This window comes from Sciurus carolinensis, unplaced genomic scaffold (genome assembly GCF_902686445.1).
Source record: "Sciurus carolinensis unplaced genomic scaffold, mSciCar1.2, whole genome shotgun sequence".
Classification (NCBI taxonomy): Eukaryota; Metazoa; Chordata; class Mammalia; order Rodentia; family Sciuridae; genus Sciurus; species Sciurus carolinensis.
The window spans coordinates 307,432-329,931 of record NW_025920209.1 but is presented as its reverse complement, the minus strand read 5'-3'; the positions used below and the strand labels follow the sequence as shown (position 1 = coordinate 329,931).

Genomic DNA, 22,500 nt, shown 5'->3' with positions numbered 1-22,500 from the left:
ACTTGTGCATTAAATGCAACTATTCTCATATTCAAATATATGACTCATTGCCTGAAGTCATATATTTGATGTCTAGACTATTTGGAATTAGAGCCTCATACTACATGAATAACATATATGACTTTTCTTTCAGAAGGCAAACCTGTAATGATCATGATACCATAATGGCATATTGCCAGAGAAAAGGTTTCACTTCTTTGGATAATGTCCAGTACCAATTTATCAAACATAAAATCTGCTATGACTTTCATTTGTAGAAGAACTGAGAGGAATTTTCATGAAATTGGAAATGAATCTAAATTGCATAAGTTGAAGTCTTTAAAAATACACTTCATTTGTGCCTACTGCCTGACCTGACACCTAAATCAAGATAAAGAAAATTTTTAACACCAAGGAAAAAATTTCCTCATATTTTATGCTCTCCATGCCCAACACTGCCTCCAACCTAAGGAAATTTTCCTAATATCTTAATCCCTCCAAACATTTTGATCTTTTCCCCAAAATATTTTTAACTCTTCTCAAATTTATACATGTAAAATCTCACAAAACTTACTACTGATTTGGCATCTTTAATTCAGTATATTGCTTTTGAAATTCATCCACAAGTTTGTTTTGCTACTAATGTACCATATTTCTGTAACTGTTCTCTTATTGATGAGTATTTGAGTTTTGGGTTATTAGGGAACTCTCCTACACAAGTATATTTGTTGATATGTGTAATAATGTTTATATTTATGAGTCTAAAAGTAGGATCACTGAATTTAGATTATGTTAAAGTCAATTTTAGAAGAAACCCTCAGTTTTGCAAACTTATTTGCATTACCAACAAATGTGAAGTATCAAGTTCTGATTTTCTCAGTGTTCTTGCAAATATTTGATAGAGGAAGTGTATTCTTGGATTTTAAACTTGAAATGGGAGATAATGCAAGGGAATATCTCATTGTGATTTGAATTTTTATTTGTCTTATAACTAACAACAAACAATGGTGATAGCCTTCCAGATACTTGTTCATTAATTTGTGGTCTTTTATGAAATTACTAAACTTTTGCCCATTTAACATTGTTTTGCTTTGTTTTTTGTTGTTTTTTTTTGATTTTTTTGCTCTTTAAATTTTTATATGCACTGTAATTAAAACTAGTTTTTTTCAGATTTTCTTCTAGAAGTCGTATTGTATTGACTTTCATTTTTGTTTCAACTTTCATTTTTGTTTCTTTGACACAGATCTCGCAGGGATGTAAAAGAGAAGTTTGTTTCCGCTAAAGGTGGCAGAAAGTTCTCCACCACCCCAAACTTTCACATGTGCAAAATAGATTTTGATGCAGGGCATAAATGGACTACAGGCCCCAGAAAGCTCACATAGCCTCAGCTAAGAGTCTAGGGTCACTGAACACTGCTAGAAGGGAGGAACAGAATGTAAAGTCAGCTTTTGTTTGCACAGAAAACCTTGTTCTAATTTTCCTGTATGTTCATATATCAAAAAATTTTGAATGTTATACTGGACATTATGATATGCTATGGAGATGTGGGTTGTAGTTTGTCTACTGTGCCAGGCTAGCTCAGATGCTGGTAAGGGTGCAGAGTCAAGATCCAGACTCCGGGAGTTGGGTGGAAGCAGGCTTGTGGCGAGTAGCCTGCAAACTCGTTTATTGCAGGAACAGCTATACATTTTGTAGGTTTCTTACCCAATCACAATGTGCCACGGGGAATCAGACTACCAGGTTCCCTTGGTAACACTGAGTCAACTTGGGGCAGTTATTTACTTTCCTAGGTAGGAGAAGCAAAAGGCTCCTCCCTGCAAGTTTACACGCTTGAGATGTTCACTGCTGCCAGCCAAGAACTAGGACTTCTCCCAACATTGGGTATTTTTATACATCCTTTTTATGAGTGTCAATTTTATTTGATCATTTTATAATTTTTATTTGAGAAGGAAATTAACATGGTGTGCCTGAGATTGCAAACTCTCCTTAAGTAGCTCAGTGGCAGAGAAGTTGCCTTACATGCACAAAGACCTGTGTTCAGTCCCCAGTACTGCAAGAGATAAATAAATAATAACTAACTATGATTGTTAATGCAAATATCACTTGATATTTTCTTCTATTCTAGGCTTCTAGTACCTTCCTCCTATGTGATACATGTTCCAGGGGCAGGGAATTGGACAGAAATTATATAATAATATATATTACTTTTTTCTTTCTGTATCCTGTCTGGGATTCATTCTTAATTTTCCTGTGGCTGTGATTGTCACACACTTTGCCTTTTGGTTCTTTACAAGATATGGGTGCCATGTGAAATTTCTATCTAATGGTCTTGAGCTATAAGTTCCCTCAAAATGTAAGTTGTAAAACGGAAGTCATTCATTACCTTAGTGTCAAATCTTATTTAGAAGATGTAGAGTTTTGTTTTGGCAGACAGTTTATTTATTAGCATGTCAGTTTATACATACTTTGAGGATTAATGCTAAACTCTGTTAACATAGGGTTTAGTGACTGCTTTCCTCTGGGTGAATTCTTCAGTCTGCAGCAGTCTTGGGAATGTCCTAAGTTACTATTAAACTGCATCACTATCAGTTGCCAGAATGCGAATACATTCTAATCCTATGTGACCTGGTAATTTTCATCACAAAGATTCTGGAAATTTCTCTCTTCCTGATAATTCTTCCAAAATTTGCTTTATGAAATTACACTATAATGTGTATTTTAGTGGTCATCCAAAGTCTCAAAGAGACTCAGTACAGATTTCCTACTCTCTTCTCTGACCCCACTCCATTCTCAGCTTCAGGCACTTTAGTCTGGCTGGTTCTGACTTTGTGTCCTCATCCAAATACAATCGTTGATGTCTCTTTATGTCCTGTCACTAACCCATGTCAGGAACCAGTTAAGTACCCTTTCTCTCACAGATCATTGTCCCATGCACAAAGTCAGGTATCTGTGAACAAATGTTATATCTTTTTTCCAGTTTCCTGTTATTTTCCAAAGTAATTGTTAAAACCCAAGAATCTAGTTACTGACACTGACAAAATTTCTTAGGAAATACATACCACCAATTTCAAAATTTCAGTATAATTTTGAGTATCCTTCTCATTTTTTCCTGTGTGATAATCGTTTTTCCAGTGATTTATAATGTACATTTTAAAACATGTTTCTTATTTTTATAATTAATGTCTGGATATTTTGATATAAGTGTTTATTCATTCTCCAGTATTGTTAAAATGAATCTTCATTTACATGTGTTTTAATGAAATTTTTATTACTATTGTTTTATTGAAAAATTATAATTGCATTTTTATGGGGTACAGAAAGGTGAAACAAAGTGATAAAAATGATGACCATTCTTCTACTCTGTACTTCTGTGAGTTCAAGTTCAACTTCTTTAGATAACAAGTTTAAGTAAGATCATGTGTTATTTGTCTTCTTGTGCCTGGCTTATTTCACTTAGCATATTATCCTTCAGATGTATTCATATTGCCCCAAATGACAGGAATTCCTGCTCTTAAAGCTCTATAGTATTCCCTCATGTTTATATACCACATTTTCTTTATTCATTCATGTACTGATAAACACAGCGGTTTCCATTGTTTGACTATTGTGAATAAAGCAGCAATCACCACAGGAGTAGAATGTCCCTTCCACATATTGATTCCAGTTCTTTGGATATATATGAAGTGGGTTACTGGGTCATATGATATTTCTATCACTGATTTTTGGAGGAACCTCCTCACCATTTTTGATAATGGTTGTAATAATTTATATTTCTACCAACAGTATATGAATTTCGTATTGTCCAAGTCCTTATAACATTTGTTACCTTTCATTTTTTGGGAATAGCCACTGATAGGTATGAGGTACTCTCTCATTGCATTTCATAGTAATTACTGATGCTGAGTATTTTTCATATATTATTGGCCATTTATGCCTTATTTGATTTATGCTTGTTCAGTTCCTTTGTCCAACTTTCTAAAATTTATTTTTATTTATTTATATTTATAAAAATAATATGTAATAGTGGGTTCCACTTTCTTACATCCAACTCAAGGAATATCAAATTAACTACACCAATGGTCAATCAATACCCAGAGTAACTAATGGTCTACTGTTTTGTCCTATATTGCTTACACAGATAATAAATCTTTTATTGAAAGTTTTTGAATATCATTATTTTCTGTATAGAATAGAATGAGTGACTTCTAATGATTGTGACTATGTGTACTACTTTAATTTTTTTGAGTATGTGTGCATATGGTGAGGACACAAACTCTTTTAATTCAAGTAAACAAAAAGTATTGACAACTTGTCACCAACCTATATGATTGTATAAACTTTGCATATCCTCCTGTATATTTAAAATCATCCTGGATTACTTGCAATGCCTAATACAATGTACATGTCACACCAATAATTGTATGTATGTTGTACTGTATCATTTTCTATTGGTGTTGTTTTTATTATTGTGCTGTTATTTTTATTATGTTTGTTTCATATTTGGCTGAATCATAGACTTTGAACTAAATGGGAATGATTATATGATATACTGTAGTCACCAGTGGTACTCATTACTCATCCTTTTGCCTTTTCTCCTCCTGACCTGACACCGCAAAAGTCAGATGGTAGTTTCTGTCATCTCCAAGTGACAACAGTGAAGCAAATTAAGAGACAGTGCTGAGTGATGGTTAAGAGAATATAAGGTGGAGAGAGATAAAATGACCTTGAAAGCTGGCTTTAATCCCTAATAGCTTGGTGAACTCTGGCAATTTTCTCACCCTACTCTCAGTCTCTATTTTAACCTCATGAAAAATGGAACTTTTAGTAGGACATACCTACTACTGTGAAGCTAATGTGAAGGTTAAATTAATTAAGACATGATTCATTACTATTACATGATTGTATTGACCTCCACTTTGGAAATTAATTTTAACTGCATCAACCATTTCAAAATATTATGCTCACATAACCAGGTACTACACACCTGTAAATGTTATTCCAAAGGAATATTTTATCGAATTTTATTGGCTACACAGGAAACTTTTATTTCATTACAGTGATGTAAACAAATATTCAAACTGATAAATTCAATAAAGTCCTAGAACTATTACACAAAATGAAAACAGGAAAAATGTATCTGGGGAAACATGGGCAATGGTATGGAGCAACTCTGGATGGAAAAAACTTTATCCTCTCTTATGTACATAACCTTACTTTTATTGGAAATATCCTCAAGTGCCATCTATGTATGGGATTATTTTCTTGAGCTTCTTACAAGTGAAATGATCAAATGATGCAGAAAAATTGTGAATGTGCATGAAAATGTAGTGCATGAAGGATACTGATCCCCATAGAGAAATAGCAACCCAATGAAAGGGAAACAATACAATATCATGTAATCATCTTTTCAATTCAAAATCTGAGAAAAACTGGAACTTTACATTAAAACAATGATAATTACTTTTGCTTTACAAGAATAAGAAAATATTACAATCCATGAAAACAAACAGTCATAAATCAATGAGAAACAATCACTTTAGAAAAAAGTACCAACCCAAGGGCTTCCATGAATGGCTGAAAAATATTTCCTTAATTGGTACATCCACTGATGCCAACCAAGTGGACTGATTGAAACAAATTCAGGTGCCTATGAGGACACACAGATTACTGGTAAACAAAATGTATCTATTTAATAGATTTATATGTGGAAATGAGAACTTCAATTACAGAATGGAATTGCAACATCCAGAATAGTTGCATTTGAGCAAATTCCTATGAATACTTGAACTCTTCCCAACAGGTAAACATCTTGCATCAGGTACAATTCCAAAATACCCCAGTAAAACTGGCAAAGACTGAAACAAAGAGAAAGGAGTTATATGTATACCAACACATACACACAGGTGGAATTGCAACCCTGGATTTTATTAAGATGGGTAAGAAATGCACAGAAACTCTTGCCACTTCTCTCTGCACCTCCTACTGTCCAGTATGCCCACTCAGCCTGCTCACTTCCCTTGCTTGCTTTCTTCACAAGGAACATTCCATTGTGCTATAATGTTGACTTACATACTGACATATTATATATATTATGTATTCATTGACCTCTCTCAGGGAAGGTAAATATATGTTACCATTTTATTTATTCATTCATTCATTCATTCATTCATTCATTTTTGAAGTACTGGGGATTGAATCAGGACTTCATGCATGATAGGAGAGTGCTCTACCACTGAGGTACATCCTCAGTCCTTTTACTGCTGTTTTTTAAAAGCAATCATTTTAGAGTAGGTAAAAGAATCTAGAATATATGACCACACATGGATATATGGTTGAATGCATTTGTTCTTGCCACTGACTCTGGATGCACACAGACTAAAATTTTATGTCCATAATCAAATTGATAAGAGTCATATTGAGAATATTAGGAAACAATATTACATAAATTTTTCCACATCCTTTCTAGGGCACACTTTACATCTTTGTTCCTCAAGCTGTAGATCAAGGGATTCAACATGGGGATGATCAGAGTGTAAAATATGGAAGCCACTTTATCAGTGTCAAAGGAGTGACTGGACTTGGGCTGCACATACATAAATATCAAAGTCCCATAGAACACTATGACCACTGTCAGGTGGGATCCACAGGTGGATAAAGCTTTGTGCCTTCCTTCAGCAGAGTTCATCCTGAAAATGGCTACAATGATGAGTAGGTAAGAAAACAGGAGTATCACAAGAGATGAAACCAGATTAAACCCTGCTGAAATCAAAATGATTAACTCAATTTCATGTGTATTTGAGCACAGCAAAGATAACAAGGGGAGACTGTCACAGAAATGACTTATAATCTTGTTGCCACAAAAGGGTAAATTAAAAATTTTTATGGTGATTAGAAGAGAAACAAATATACTGTAGAGGTAAGGAATTGCAACCAACACTTGACATAGTCTTTGAGACATGATGACTGTGTAGAGCAGAGGGTTGCAGATGGCCACGTAGCGATCATAGGCCATTGCAGACAGAATAAAAAGTTCACAAATGATGAACACAAGAAAGAAAGTTAGCTGCATGGCACACAAAAAATAGGATATTGTATTCTCATCCACAACAAAATTTACTAACATTTTGGGGCCCACAACTGTAGAATAACCAAGATCTGTAACAGACAAGTGTCTCAGAAAAAAGTACATGGGTGTTTGCAGGCTCTGGTCTACCTTGGTGAGGATGATCATGCCCAAGTTGCCCAGCACAGTGACCACAAAGATGATGAGGAAGAGCCCAAACAGTGGAGCCTGCAGCTCAGGGCGCGATGTGATACCCATCAGAATGAATTCACTCACCACCGTGAGATTTTGCTTTTCCATCAAAGATTATCACAGAACCTATTTGGATACAGACATCAGCACAGTCAATAACTCCTCTAAATTATGACTTGGGAGATTTTTGGTATGTAAGCTTGTGTAAATAAGACACACCCTAACTCCCCAATTTATGATATTTGAAAATAAGCACATTTATAAATTGAAAATGTATCTACATGGTACTATAGATACACACAGACAGATTGGTGGTTCCGTTTGACCTGCTTTTATTTCCAATATCTAGGAATATATTCTAGGCATATTTCTTGTTCCACCTCTGTAGTGGTCTGCAATTGGTACCCAAAGGTTAGAGGGCAGTTGAACTGTTAAACATTTTACTATATCCAATATTTAGCCCAAAACATCATTAGGACTACTGTTGAGAAACCCCAATAATATAGATAGGTAGAAGAATGTAAATGGAGATATATGTATATATTTTAAAAGTTAACACAAAATTAAATTTTGAGTTTATTATATTATCCTCTCACTATTTTTTTGGTATAATGATTCCTTTTTACCCCATGCTTAATACATCAAATACACATATTTCAATAAATATTTGGAAAAATAAACAATCTTTGTGGCAATTTAGTTATTGACTATAAATTTGATTAAATTTCTTCAAATAATTTAAAGTGCAATTAGTAATTCTTTTGACTTGTTAATCGCTTTTCAAATTAGTGCATTATGGATATGCGTAAAGGTATACTATTTATAGTGCTGTATTTGTCAATTATATAATTTCTATCTCAGTGACATTTATGCATTATATATGATAATATGAGATATTCAATTTGATGATATAAAATATTATCAAGCATGTATTGCAAAAATGCATAGAAACCTCTCCTCCAAGAGAGGCCTGTGAAAGCCTTTAGGCCCACAAGTTTTTCAGCTTCAATATGCTTGATAGATATCACATAGGTGTCTTAATAAGAAGACATCACAGTGTGGATTATTTGACTTTACATTGAAGAACATGTCAGAATATATACAAGTATGCAGATAGCATTGATGCTGTATTTTATTTATATACCAATTAACAATTGGGCAAGTAACATAAGTTACCTAGAACTTATTATTCATTCACACATATATATTGGCACATATAAATATATCTATACAAATACATGTGTAAATACTTGTGCATATACATATGTATGTGCTTATATGTATATATGTATGTATATAGGTATACACACACACACACACACACACACACACGCATATATAATTTTTGAGAAGAAGGAATAGAAATTAAATGAGTCAATGTATAAATAATTCCAAAGAGATAAATGAAGGTAGAGAAAGAAATAGAAATTATACTGATTATAATGAAAGTTGCAGTAACAGAAATCTTGTAGTTAACTATAAGCAAAAATAATTCACAACTTTATCACCTTAAATATAGAGCTCATTAAATGTTACTTGAACTAAATCAATTAAAATATTGCCCAAGACCTCTTGCTATACTATCCATCCTTAATGAATACACCTTTCCTATATCAGAAATCTGGGGGGCTGGGCACAAGGCCCAGAGGGAGAGTGCCTAGCATGCTTGTGGCCCTGGGTTTGATCGCCAGCACCACCACCCCTCCCTGCCCAAAATAAATAAATAAATAAATAAATAAATCTGGGAATGTGTGTCAGATTGCATTATTAGAAAAATCTGCAGTATGTACAACAAAATAACATATAAATCTAAGTTTTGCTTGCTTTTCTTTGTTTTTGTTTTGCAAGCAAGAAAAGTAAAAAAAAAAATAGTAGATTGCACAAAGTGCTATTTCTTACTGATTGTGGAGTTCAATGAAATGAAAGAAACTACTTTTCCATATATTATTATCTCCCATGATTACTGATCACTGCTATTTTTAAAATTATACTCTAAAATATTCTATTTCCTTTTTGTCACATCGCTGTGCAAATTTCAGAGCATTCTGAGTATTGTCCCATTAAAATATAATGAATACTTAAAAAACTCCTCCCAGTTGTTTTACAACTGAATGAGAGATAGACACTCCCTCTATACTATTCAAGATGTGAAGATAGAAGCAGATCCACATATCTACTTAAATAATCGTTAAGTGCGACAATATTCTGAAAGTCTCACAAAAAAAAAAAACATAGAGTAATTAATAACTATTGGAAAGGATATCCAAATGAATCCCTTCAGGTTTATAAGCCTGACCTTAAAAAAATAAAGTAAAATAAAACACCCTAGCTATGTTTCAATTGGTCTCAGTTTTGGTCTCTGTTAGAGATAAAATTATTCAAATAAAACTTAAAGAGTTTTAAGTAGTACCATGATTATTTTTCAAGGATGCTTATGAGCATTTAGCTCATCACCTTCATGATAACATGAACATATTAATATAATAGAAAAGGAAAGGACTTATTTCTACTAAGGCACTACTCAATGGTGGAAATCACAGAGTTTAAAATGAACAATAATATTTTGCTATGGTTTTGACATCAAATTAAAGTTAAAATTTGCAAATGTTATTGAAAACTTGTGAATATCTCCAAAACATGGCATCAGGTGAAACATTTTGTGTTTTACCTGTAATGAAATCTCTATCTTGGCTCTGTCAAATGTTTCTCACATGGTCTATTGAGAAAATTTTATAGATGTTTTTTAACCTCTGAGACTTGAGAAGCCCTGAATAAATGACAATCGATTTGCTGATTATCCCTAAATGAGCTTACCGGAATTTCTAGAACTTGTTCCCTAATTGTCATAGACAATTTTATCCACAGGTGTATCAGTGAGGGTGTTTTGGAGAAACAGAACCCATGTGCATTGAGAGAGAAGTCTTAATGAGGAAATGGCTCACACAATTTTGGAGGATGAGAAAACCCATGAGTCACTGCCTGCAAGTTAGAGATACAGAAAAGCCTGTCTTGTTCCAGTCAAACCTGTAACTTGGAAATAAGGAAGCCAATGCTAGCAGGTTCAGACTCAGACTAAAGTCATGAAAAGCTGTTGGGGTGGGAGGAAGGATAGCTGAGGGTAAGAGAAAATGGATGACCCAGCTCAAGCAGAAAGCAAGACGTTCCTTCCTCTGCCTGTTTGCTATACTCAGGGTCTCAGTGAGTTGAATTGATACCATTCCCTTTAGAGAGGGCTATCTACTTCAATCGTCTAACAATTCAAATGTTTATATCTTCTAGAAACAACCCCTCGCAGACACATCCAAACACAATTTTGTTCGCAACCTGGGCATTCATTAGCCAAGTTAACTCAATACATAAAATTAACCCTCACATCAATTTGATTCCCATATGCAACCTCCTAAAACATACTCTGTCTCCAATTAAAGGCAATACCAATATCCTAATTCTGCCTAAGATGGTTTAACAATCTCACCTACAACTCAAAACCCATGAATTCCTTTCCCAAAAGATGAGGTAACATCCTTCCATTATGTTTGCTTTTCCACCTATATCCCACACCTAATGTACTATGATGCAAAGCTAACATCACTTAAATATGGATGGATATAAGGCAATTCACCTTTTACTGAATGATAATGGGATACAAAATTAATGAAAACAGATACTTGCCTCAAAATATGTGTATGTGTGTTTGTAAACACACATATTCACAAGAAAAGTAGGAAATACTCCTGGAAATCACAACCCTTATTACTATAACTGATAAATTATAGTATATGATATTTATAATTACATTCTGTTAACCATTCAATATTCCCTTTGTCTTCCACAAGTGCCTCAACTGGTGGTGATTCCCTCCCTATTGGGGTTATACAAACCTTCACTTATGAAAGGTCTGGAATATTAGTAGTTATTCATATTAAAGTGTTGGAATTATCTTTTGACTTTAATATGTTCCCATATTACCACAGGCATTATAATATGAAGAGAAGGCTTTGGGTATGTCTTCCATTTTGCAATTCTTTTACCCCCATTATGGATTAGGAATCCATTTCCTCCTTAGAAGTCAGGAATAATCACCATGGCATCATTGTAACTTATTCCTTTGCCTGTGCATTCAAAGGTATGAGCAGCCCAAAGTGGTCAAATGAGTCTTAAGATCCAGTTCATTGGAATAATTGCCTTATCTCCTAGGGGAAGAATTCCTTCCTCCCTATCTAAGACCTCTTGATCACTAAAGCATAAAAGCATAGGAATGTGATCCAAACATTTTGCTACTGTTCACAAGGGATAATAATGAATGCTACCATCTCTTGAATCCTGGACCACTGCTTTCTGTCTACTCAAAAGAAGCACCATATGTTGGGGCTGATTCAGATCATATTTATTCTCCTGGAGAACATTGCCTCAGCCCTTCGAGGTGTTCCCACCTACTTACTACTATGGCTGAGTCTTTACGATATTGAGATTTAAAATACTACTGTGTTCATGAACCTTCTTTCCTGAGGAAAGAGGTTAACTGACATCCATAGAGAAGGTCATACCAAAGACTTGCTTATCAAAATCCTCTCTGCTTAGTTCACCTTTTGTTGTGTATTTACAGGAGACACCAATATCTTCCTATTTTTACTATTTTGGAGAGTTAAATCCCTGTATTTCTTGTCCACATTATGTTGTCTATAATTTACAAGTGAAATTATTTCTGTCTTTTATCATCCAGGCTATCATCTGTGCTACCATACTTGATTTGATATACACTTACATATCTGTCGATTTCCCCTTCCAAGAAAAAGTGCACTACCCAATGTTCCTCATGCTGAGAAGATTCTTCTTCATGACTGTCCTTTAGAGATGTTCCAGTAAGTTGATGCAACACTGTAGCTGCCCACTATCAGGTGGGTAGAAGAATCACTAACCCACACCTGATTCATCTCTTCTACTAACCTTTCAGAGGGGCTTCCCTATGAGGTCAAAGGTGCAGCTTAGGAAGCAAGATAATGCACCAGGAGTGGAATCAAAAGTGTTTGGAACACTACAGTTTTTTTCCTTTACTTTAACTGGTACATAAACCATAAAATGTTGCACATTATTAATGGGTTACCATATAATATGTACATTGAATAATGTTTTAAATCATTTATCAGTTCTATTTGGTGAAAACTTTCAAAGTGCTTTTGTCAAACTTTGAAATGTACAGTATATAATTGTTATTTACAGTGACTTAAGAATGTGGGCACAAATGAATTCTTATGTGATAAAGGAACAAAAAGAGTGTCCATCTTGGTACAAAAGGAAGCAGTGCTTTCAAAAGTCTCTGAGTGAGCTATAAGAATGTCAATATTTCCACTTAGAGTTGACTTTTGTTTAGGGTAAAAGACAGGAATCTATTTACATAAGACATCCAATTTTCCCAAAACCACCTGTTATGTTATCTTTTCTCCAAAGTATAGTTTGGGCACCTGTATAGACTATAAGATGATTGCATCTGTGTGGATTTCTTTCTGTGTCTTCTTTCTATGTCATTGTTCATGTTTGCTTTGGTGCCAATATCATGCTGCTGTTGTTACTATGGTTCTGTATCCTAACTTGAGATCAGGAATTGTAAAACCTTTGCCTCACTTCTTGCTCAGAATTGTCTTGGTTATTCTGGGTCTTTTATGCTTCTAAATTAGTTTTGAATTCCATTTTGCAGTTCTGTGAAGGATGTCTTCAGTATTTTGATGGAGACTGCATTGAAACTGTATAGTGCTTTTGGTAGTAAGGCCCTTTTGAGCAGCATTATTTCTGTCTATCCAAGAACATCGGAGGTCTCTCCATCTTCTAAGTTCTACCTCAATTTCTTTCTTTAGTGTTCTATAGTTTGCATTGTAGAAGTCATTCATTCCTTGATTGGATTTATTCCGAAGATTTTTTGTTTTCTCCTTTGAGGTTATTATGAATGGGAGAGTTTTCCTGACTCCTTTCTCGTCATATTCATTATTGCACCATAGGAAAGCAGTTCATCTATTGATGTTGGTCTTGCATCTTTTTACTTTTCTGAATTTGTGTACCAGTTCTAGAAGGCTTCTGGTGGAGTTTTTGGGTCTTCTTTGCATAGGATCATGTCATCGGTATACAGAGAACTTTGACTTTTACTTTTCTGGCTTTCAGCCTTTCTCCATTCAGTGTGCTATAGGCATTGAATTTGTCCTATAGCTTTTATAATGCTGAGGTAAGCTCCCTGTATCCCTAGTTTCTCCAGCTTTTTCAATATTTTTAATATGATGAATTTTGTCAAATTCATTTGATGAAATCCTAATTCTGAGATGATAGTATTGAGAAGTGTGACAATTTCAAGTCAAAATTAATCAGAAGAGAAAATGTTCACTTTATATTAAGAAAGCAATCCAAATATATATATATATATACATATATATATATATATATAATGACTGCAGATGTGTATGGCCCAAATATTGGTGTACCCATATACATATAAATATAAAGAGTCAAATAGATCCTCAAATAATAATACTGGGTTCCCTTTAACATATTCATATATGCATAGAATATAATTTACACCATTTAAGTTAGCAGTACTTCCCCTTTGCCTCCTCTTTGCCCTCTCTCAATTTCCTTCCTCAACTCTGTTGGTCTTCTTTCTGTTTACTTATTTTTTTGATTGGTATATTATATATTTTTATACATATGTATATAAGTGAAATATATATACACTTATATATATGTATATATATACACATATATATGTATTTATATATACATATATACAAATGAGTGGAATTCATTGTGATATGATCATACATGCACATTTTTAACATTTATGAAACTGTCACCTATAATTATGTCAAATCATTTTAGTCTTCTCAGGAAAGTAAATTACAAGTGTGCTCAGCTGCTTGAAGTTATCAACCAGCATATAGATTCTCCCCTCTCTCTTCACATTTCTTTAGCTCCCTGGGCTTCATTTTGACATTTTCATTTTTGTATTGACAGGCTAGGCTTGCTTATGTTTCTTCTACAGCACTTAATCTGCTGCAAATATACCAATATACACTTTTCTTCTTGTGCATTCTACATTTATCCCTCACAGTTCAATTTCTATTGTTAATATCCTTTGTGTCTCTACCTAGCAATATTGGAGGTATAAATGTCATACAAATTAAATACTTTTGTTTGGTAGTAGTAATATGTGTCAGTTCTTGGTCACGTGTGTGTTTATGTGTGTGTGTGTGTGTATGTGTGTGTGTGTGTTAGGTGAGGTCTTCATACAAGCTAGGCAAGTGCTGTATATTGAGCTGCATCCCAAGCTCCCTTGGTCAGTTATGTTTCATTATTTGGCTCAGCATGCTTTATATTTTCCAGATTCTTCATATGCTTGAAAATAATAAAATATGTCCAACACTTTGTGGTTATTAATTGTGTATGTTGAATAATTCTATATTTTATAAATATAATTGAACTTTGTTCAGGGATACAGTCAGTTGGAAACAAGTTAATCCTTTTGGATATTGCTTTCATGATTTCTTAGATGAGTCTAGAGCAGTGATTATTCTAGGGCAAATTATACTGCTCTAACAGAGTAAATCTTTTTGAGTGCTATATGTAATTCCCCCTTTCATATTGCCTATGAGTGTTGGACACTGCTCTCTTCAATGTTTAGATTAGTTCTCTTCAATCTTGGGTGGTTGCCGTGTGCATGTGATAATCAGTCACCTGATGAATAATTGAAGATGATTATCCCAAAATGGGATGCCCTTTCCCTCTCTCTCTGATGCATTATGTATTATTATTATTAATATTATTATTATTATTATTATTATTATTATTTTGTGAACTCAAACTGGCTTGTTCTTATCAGGCTCTCCACTTTGTATCTTCAGCTCAGTATTTTTCTAGTCATCCCTTAGACATTCTTAAGCCAAGAAATAACAGTACTCATTTCATTTGTTTTTTACCATTTGAAGAAACTGCCTTTAATTGCCTGGTGTCAGTTTTTAAAAATAAATGTACGACATATGTTGTTCATTTGTTTGTTCTGCTTTGTTTTTGTTTTTCTGGTTTTGTTGGGAGGCTAAACTAAGTTTCCATTTCTCTGTGTTGATTGGTAGCAGAAAGAAATACTCAACATATATCAAGGTGCACCATGAAAATATTCTTTTAAAAATAGTCTTCTTTGCCAATATTCTCACACCCACATCAAGGTGTGCAAATGTTACTGAGTTTTTTTTTTTTTTTAATGTCAAGATTCTCATCCCTTTTCATTCCTGTTCCAAACTTGGCCTAAGATTGTATCCACTTCTGAAACTGTTATAAATAAATTCCAACAGGATTTTCTATTTTCAGTCCTCAGTATTCTCTGGTCTCTTATTTAACAGTAGTCCAGCTATTCCTTATCCAAAGGTAGATTGCATCTCAAAGCTAAAATTTATACAAAATGTATTTTATTCACCAGAATAAAGGACAAATTTTACAATAGCCTAGATGGTATCACTTGGTCAGTTCTACATCATATATCTATCATTGCTTCCCATTTCTTAATCATATTTTATACTCCAACCATCTTTTTGTTGATGTCCCTGAATGAAACAATCATCTCAGTGTTAAGGAATTCTGCCTTAATAGAGCTCTCACCCTGCAGCAGTCTGCCCTTGGCTATGAATACATCCCACTCACTCAACTCTGCCTTTGAAATTCAACTGATCAACCAGCTTCCCTAACAAACTTAAGTAAAAATGTGAGTGTCATCCTGCTACTTCTCAATTCTATTTTCATTTTGTTCAGTACCATCTAAAACACTGTATCAGTCACTTCCCATTAAATTTCCTCTAAGCTTCATAAAGCAAGTTAGTAATGCATGCTTCCTGAACACATCGATCTTTGTGTATAAGATTTGTACATAAACTTTTGTAGTTTGTAGTAGATCAAACTGCAAATAGTGAACAAAGAAAGTCTTTGACTTTAAAATAAAATTTACCCAAAGAGAGTAAAAGAATTTAGGCTATCTTGAGAATTTCTGGGAATGGCATCTAAGTTAGATTTTAAAATAAATACAAATTAATATCTGAAGTATAAGCCGCAATTAGTCATTTACTACAGAAAACTTTAGGTTTGAAAATTATTATTAATGCTTCTCTGTTCTGTGACAACTGCACACTGATTCTTGCTGTCCCATAGAGGCAGCAGTACAAGGTTAAAGCAATGCAAGTTACAGTGTATACTGGCTATTACATAATTTATTGTCACCATATACTATAATATTGTTTTAAAGAAAATATGTGCACACATTTTCCAGGTTCTATGTAGGGCATTTTTCACTTCTTTATTCCTGAAGCTGTAGATCATGGGATTCAGCATGGGTATCACCAGAGTGTAAAATACAGAAGCCATTTTATCAGTGTCAAAGGAATGGCTAGACTTAGGCTGCACATTCATAAAGAAGAGAGTCCCATAAAACACCACTATCACTGTCAGGTGAGACCCACACGTGGAGAAGGCCTTGTACCTACCTTCAACAGAGTTCATCTTGAGAATGGTGGCAAGGATCAGAATGAAGGAGACAAGAACTATCAGGAGAGATGAGACCAAATTGAAAGTTGATAATATTAGAATTATCAGTCTAATTTCATGTGTTTCTGAGCACAGCAATGATATCAAAGGCAGACTATCATAGTAAAAATGCCTGATGACTTTATGTCCACAAAATGAAGAAACAAAAATTTTTATGACGGTCAGCAAAGATAAAAAGACACCGTAGAACACCTGGAAGACAGAACCTCAGATATTGAAGACAAAATATTTAATCTTGAAAACAAAGTTGGCCAAACAGAAAAGATGGTAAGAAATCATGAACAGAATCTACAAGAATTATAGGATATCATGAAAAGGCCAAATTTGAGAATTATTGGGATTGAGGAAGGCTTAGAGAAACAAACCAAAGGAATGAACAATCTATTCAATGAAATAATATCAGAAAATTTCCCAAATCTAAAGAATGAAATGGAAAACCAAGTACAAGAGGCTTATAGAACTCCAAACATACAAAATTACAACAGACACACACCAAGGCACATTATTATGAAGATACCTAACATACAAAATAAAGACAGAATTTTAAAGGCTGCGAGAGAAAAGAATCAAATGACATTCAGAGGGAAACCAATAAGAATATCAGCAGATTTTTCAATCCAGACCCTAAAAGCTAGAAGGGCCTGGAACAACATACACCAATCCCTGAAAGAAAATGGATGGCAACCAAGATCTTATACCCAGCAAAACTTACCTTCAAATTTGACGATGAAATAAGATCCTTCCATGATAAACAAAAGCTAAAGGAATTTGCAAAAAGAAAGCCAGCATTACAGAACATTCTCAGCAAAATATTCCATGAGGAACAGATGAAAAACAACAATGCAAATCAACAACAGGAGGCGCTAGCCTAAAGGAATAGCCAAATAAAGGAGAAACCAAATCATGTCAAAAAACAAATATGAGTCAAATGACTGGGAATACAACTCATATCACAATAATAACCCTGAATGTTAATGGCCTGAAATCATCAATCAAAAGACACAGACTGGCAGATTGGATTAAAAAGAAAAATCCAACAATATGCTGCCTGCAAGAGACTCATCTTATACAAAGAGATACCCATATACTAAAGATGAAAGGATGGGGAAAAACATACCATGCACACAGACACAGCAAAAAAGATGGAGTATCCATTCTCATTTCAGATAATGTGGACTTCAAGCCAAAATTAGTCAGAAGGGATAAAGAAGGACATTACATGCTGCTTAAGGGAAGCATAAATCAGCAAGACATAACAATCATAAATATCTATGCCCCGAACATTGGCTCATCCACGTACATCAAACAAATCCTTCTTAATTCCAGAAATTAAAAAGACCACAGCACAATAATACTGGGCGATTTTAACACACCTCTCTCACTACTGGATAGATCGTCCAAACAAAAATTGAATAAAGAAACCATAGATCTCAATAACACAATCAGCAATTTAGACTTAATAGACATATATAGAATATACCATCCAACAAAGAACGAATACACTTTCTTCTCAGCAGCACATGGATCCTTCTCTAAAATAGACCATATTTTATGCCACAAAGCTACTGTTAGCAAATACAAGAAGATAGAGATACTACCTTGTACTCTATCAGATCATAATGGATTGAAATTAGAAATAAATGACAGAATAAAAAACAGAAACTTCTCCAATAGCTGGAGATTAAATAATACACTATTATATGATGATTGGATAACAGAAGAAATCAGGAGAGAAATAAAAAATTCTTAGAAGTAAACAAGAACAAAGACACATCATATCAAAATCTCTGGGACACTATGAAAGCAGTACTTAGAGGAAGAATTATTTCATGGGGCGCATTCAACAAAAGAAGTAGAAAACAACAAATAAACAACTTAACACTACAGCTCAAAGCGCTAGAAAAAGAAGAGCAGACCAATACCAAAAGTAGTAGAAGACAGGAAATAGTTAAAATCAGAGCCGAAATCAATGAAATCGAAACAAAAGAAACAATTGGAAAAATTAACAAAATAAATAGTTGGTTCTTTGAAAAAATAAACAAAATTGATAAATCCTTAGCCACACTAACAAAGAAAAAGAGGGAGAAAACTCAAATTACTAAAATTCAGAATGAACAAGGAAACATCACAACAGACACGAGTGAAATACAAAACATAATTAGAAGCTATTTTGAAAATCTATACTCCAACAAAACAGAATACCTCGAAGACATCAACAAATTTCTAGAGACATATGAATTACGTAAACTGAACAGGGAGGACATACACAAATAAACCAATTTCAAGCAATGAAATAGAAGAGGTCATCAAAAGCCTACCAACAAAGAAAAGTCCGGGACCAGATGTGTTCTCAACCGAGTTCTACAAAACCTTTAAAGAAGAGTTCATTCCAATACTCCTCAAAGTATTTCATGAAAGAGAAGAGTAGGGAACCCTCCCAAACTCATTCTATGAAGCCAATATCACCCTGATACCTAAACCAGACAGAGACACATTGAGGAAAGAAAATTTCAGACCAATATCCTTAATGAACATCGACGCAAAAATTCTCAACAAAATTTTAGCAAATCGCATACAAATATATATTAAAAAGATAGTGCACCACGATCAAGTGGGTTTTATCCCAGGGATGCAAGGTTGGTTCAACATTCGGAAATCAATCAATGTCATTCATCATATCAACAGACTTAAAGTTAAGAATCACATGATTATTTCAATAGATGCAGAAAAAGCATTCGATAAAATACAGCACCCCTTCATGCTCAAAACACTAGAAAAAATAGGGATAGTGGGAACATTCCTTAACATTATAAAGGCCATCTACGCTAAGCCCATGGCCAATATCATTCTAAATGGTGAAAAACTGAAAGCGTTCCCCCTAAAAACTGGAACAAGGCAGGGATGCCCTCTTTCACCACTTCTATTCAACATCGTCCTTGAGACTCTAGCCAGAGCAATTAGAAAACCAAAGAAATTAAAGGGATACGAATTGGAAAAGAAGAACTCAAACTATCCCTGTTCGCTGATGACATGATTATATATTTAGAGGAACCTGGAAATTCCACCAGAAAACTTTTAGAACTCATAAGTGAATTCAGTAAATTAGCAGGTTACAAGATCAATGCTCATAAATCCAATGCATTTTTATACATAAGTGATGAATCCTCAGAAAGAGAAGTTAGGAGAACTACCCTATTCACAATAGCATCAAAAAAATAAAATACTTGGGAATCAATCTCACAAAAGAGGTGAAAGACCTCTACAATGAGAATTACAGAACACTAAAGAAAGAAATTAAAGAAAACCTTAGAAGATGGAAAGATCTCCCATGTTCCTGGGTAGGCAGAATTAATATTGTCAAAATGGACATACTACCTAAAGTGCTATACAGATTCAATGCAATTCCAATTAAAATCCCCATGATGTACCTTGCAGAAATAGAGCAAGCAATTATGAAATTCATCTGGAAGAATAAAAAACCTAGAATAGCTAAAGCAATCCTCAGTAGCAAGAGTGAAGCAGGGGGTATTGCAATACCAGATCTTCAACTCTACTACAAAGCAATAGTAACAAAAACAGCATGGTATTGGTACCAAAATAGACAGGTAGATCAATGGTACAGAATAGAGGACATGGACACAAACCCAAATAAATACAATTTTCTCATACTAGACAAAGGTTCCAACAATATGCAATGGAGAAAAGATAGCCTCTTCAACAAATGGTGCTGGGAAAACTGGAAAACCATATGCAACAGAATGAAATTAAACCCCTATCTCTCACCCTACACAAAACTCAACTCAAAATGGATCAAGGACCTCGGAATCAGACCAGAGACCCTGCATCTTATAGAAGAAAAAGTAGGTCCAAATCTTCAACTTGTTGGCTTAGGATCAGACTTCCTTAACAGGACTCCCATAGCACAAGAAATAAAAGCAAGAATCAACAACTGGGATAGATTCAAACTAAAAAACTTTCTCTCAGCAAAGGAAACTATCAGAAATGTGAAGAGAGAGCCTACAGAGTGGGAGAATATTTTTGCCAACCATACTTCAGATAGAGCGCTAATTTCCAGAATCTATCAAGAACTCAAAAAATTCTACACGAAGAATACAAATAATCCAATCAACAAATGGGCTAAGGAAATGGACACTTCACAGATATGTACACGCAATCAACTGATATATGAAAAAATGTTCAACATCCCTAGTAATAAGGGAAATGCAAATCAAAACTACCCTAAGATTTCATCTCACCCCAATTAGAATGGCGATTATCAAGAACACAAGCAACAATAGGTGTTGGCGAGGATGTGGTGAAAAAGAAACACTCATACATTGCTGGTGGGGTTGCAAATTAGTGCAGCCACTCTGGAAAGCAGTATGGAGATTCCTCAGAAAGCTTGGAATGGAACCACCATTTGACCCAGCTATCCCACTCCTTGGCGTATACCCAAAGGACTTAAAATCAGCATACTATAGAGATACAGCCACATCAATGTTCATTGCTGCTCAATTCACCATAGCCAGATTGTGGAACCAACCTAGATGCCCATCAGTTGATGAATGGATAAAGAAACTGTGGCATATATATACAATGGAATATTACTCTGCAATGAAGAATGATAAAATTATGGCATTTGCAGGCAAATGGATGAAACTGGAGAATATCATGCTACGTGAGATAAGCCAATCGGAAAAAACTAAAGGATGAATGATCTCGCTGATAAGCGGATGAGGACATATATTGGGGGGTGGGAAGGGTCAGCATTAGGTTTATGGTTAGGTTTAGGGTTAGGGATAAGGAGTGTGGTAAGAATGAAGGAAAGAAGGACTGTATAGAGGGGAAAGAGGGGTGGGAGGGGTGGGGGGGAAGGAAAAAAAATAATCAAACATCATTGCCCTATGTAAACGTATGATTACTCAAATGGTATGCCTTGACTCTATGTACAAATAGAGAAACAACGTGTATCCCATTTGTATACAATAATAAAAAAAAAAAAAAAAAAAAGACACTGTAGAGATAAGGTATTGCCACCAGCACATGACACAATGCCTGTGACATGATGACTGTGTAGAGCAAGGGGTCACAGATGGCCACGTAACGGTCACAGGCCATTGCTGACAGGATAAAAACTTCACTACTGATGAACACGTTGAAGAAGGTGAGTTGGGTAGCACACCAAGAGTAGGAGATGTTGGGTCACTCGGCAACAAGATTTACTAACATTTTGGGTCCCACGGCCATTGAATAACCAAGATCTGTGAAAGACAAGTGTCTGAGGAAGAAGTACATGGGTGTGTGCAGCTGGGCATCTATTTTGGTGAGGAAAATCAGCACAAGTTACCAACCACTGAGATCATGTATATAATGAGGAAAAGCACAAATAATGGCGCCTGCAGTTCAGGGAGGTCTGTAATTCCCATTAGGATGAATTCATTCAGCAATGTTAAGTTGTGTTTGTCCATTGAAGCCACTCAGGGCACCTATACTGGGGATGAACATAAAATAATTGATTCCCATGAGATATGATGATGTTTACATGCACTTTATGTATTTACATATGACAGTTGTATTATATACATGTTTATGCCTTATGCATAGGTACTCTGCATATGTGTATACAAACATACACACACACATATACACAGAAAAAACATAAGATCATTCCATATTGCCTACTTACGGACTTTTAC

At 34.6% G+C, this 22,500-nt stretch overlaps 1 protein-coding gene and 1 pseudogene across 1 annotated transcript; both read right to left on the bottom strand.

The window, feature by feature from the left end:
* Nucleotides 1–6,403: 6,403 nt before the first annotated feature.
* LOC124975062 (olfactory receptor 8K3-like) lies at nt 6,404–7,342 on the bottom strand. Its single transcript, XM_047537941.1, has one exon. The coding sequence runs from the start codon at nt 7,340–7,342 to the stop codon at nt 6,404–6,406; it is 939 nt and encodes a 312-aa protein (XP_047393897.1).
* Nucleotides 7,343–16,486: 9,144 nt separating this feature from the next.
* On the bottom strand, nt 16,487–22,272 carry LOC124975037 (olfactory receptor 8K3-like; annotated as a pseudogene).
* Nucleotides 22,273–22,500: the final 228 nt, after the last annotated feature.

Coding starts and splice junctions, on each gene's coding strand:
- LOC124975062 (XM_047537941.1), bottom strand. CDS start 7,342: ATGGAAAAGCAAAATCTCACGGTGGTGAGTGAATTCATTCTGATGGGT.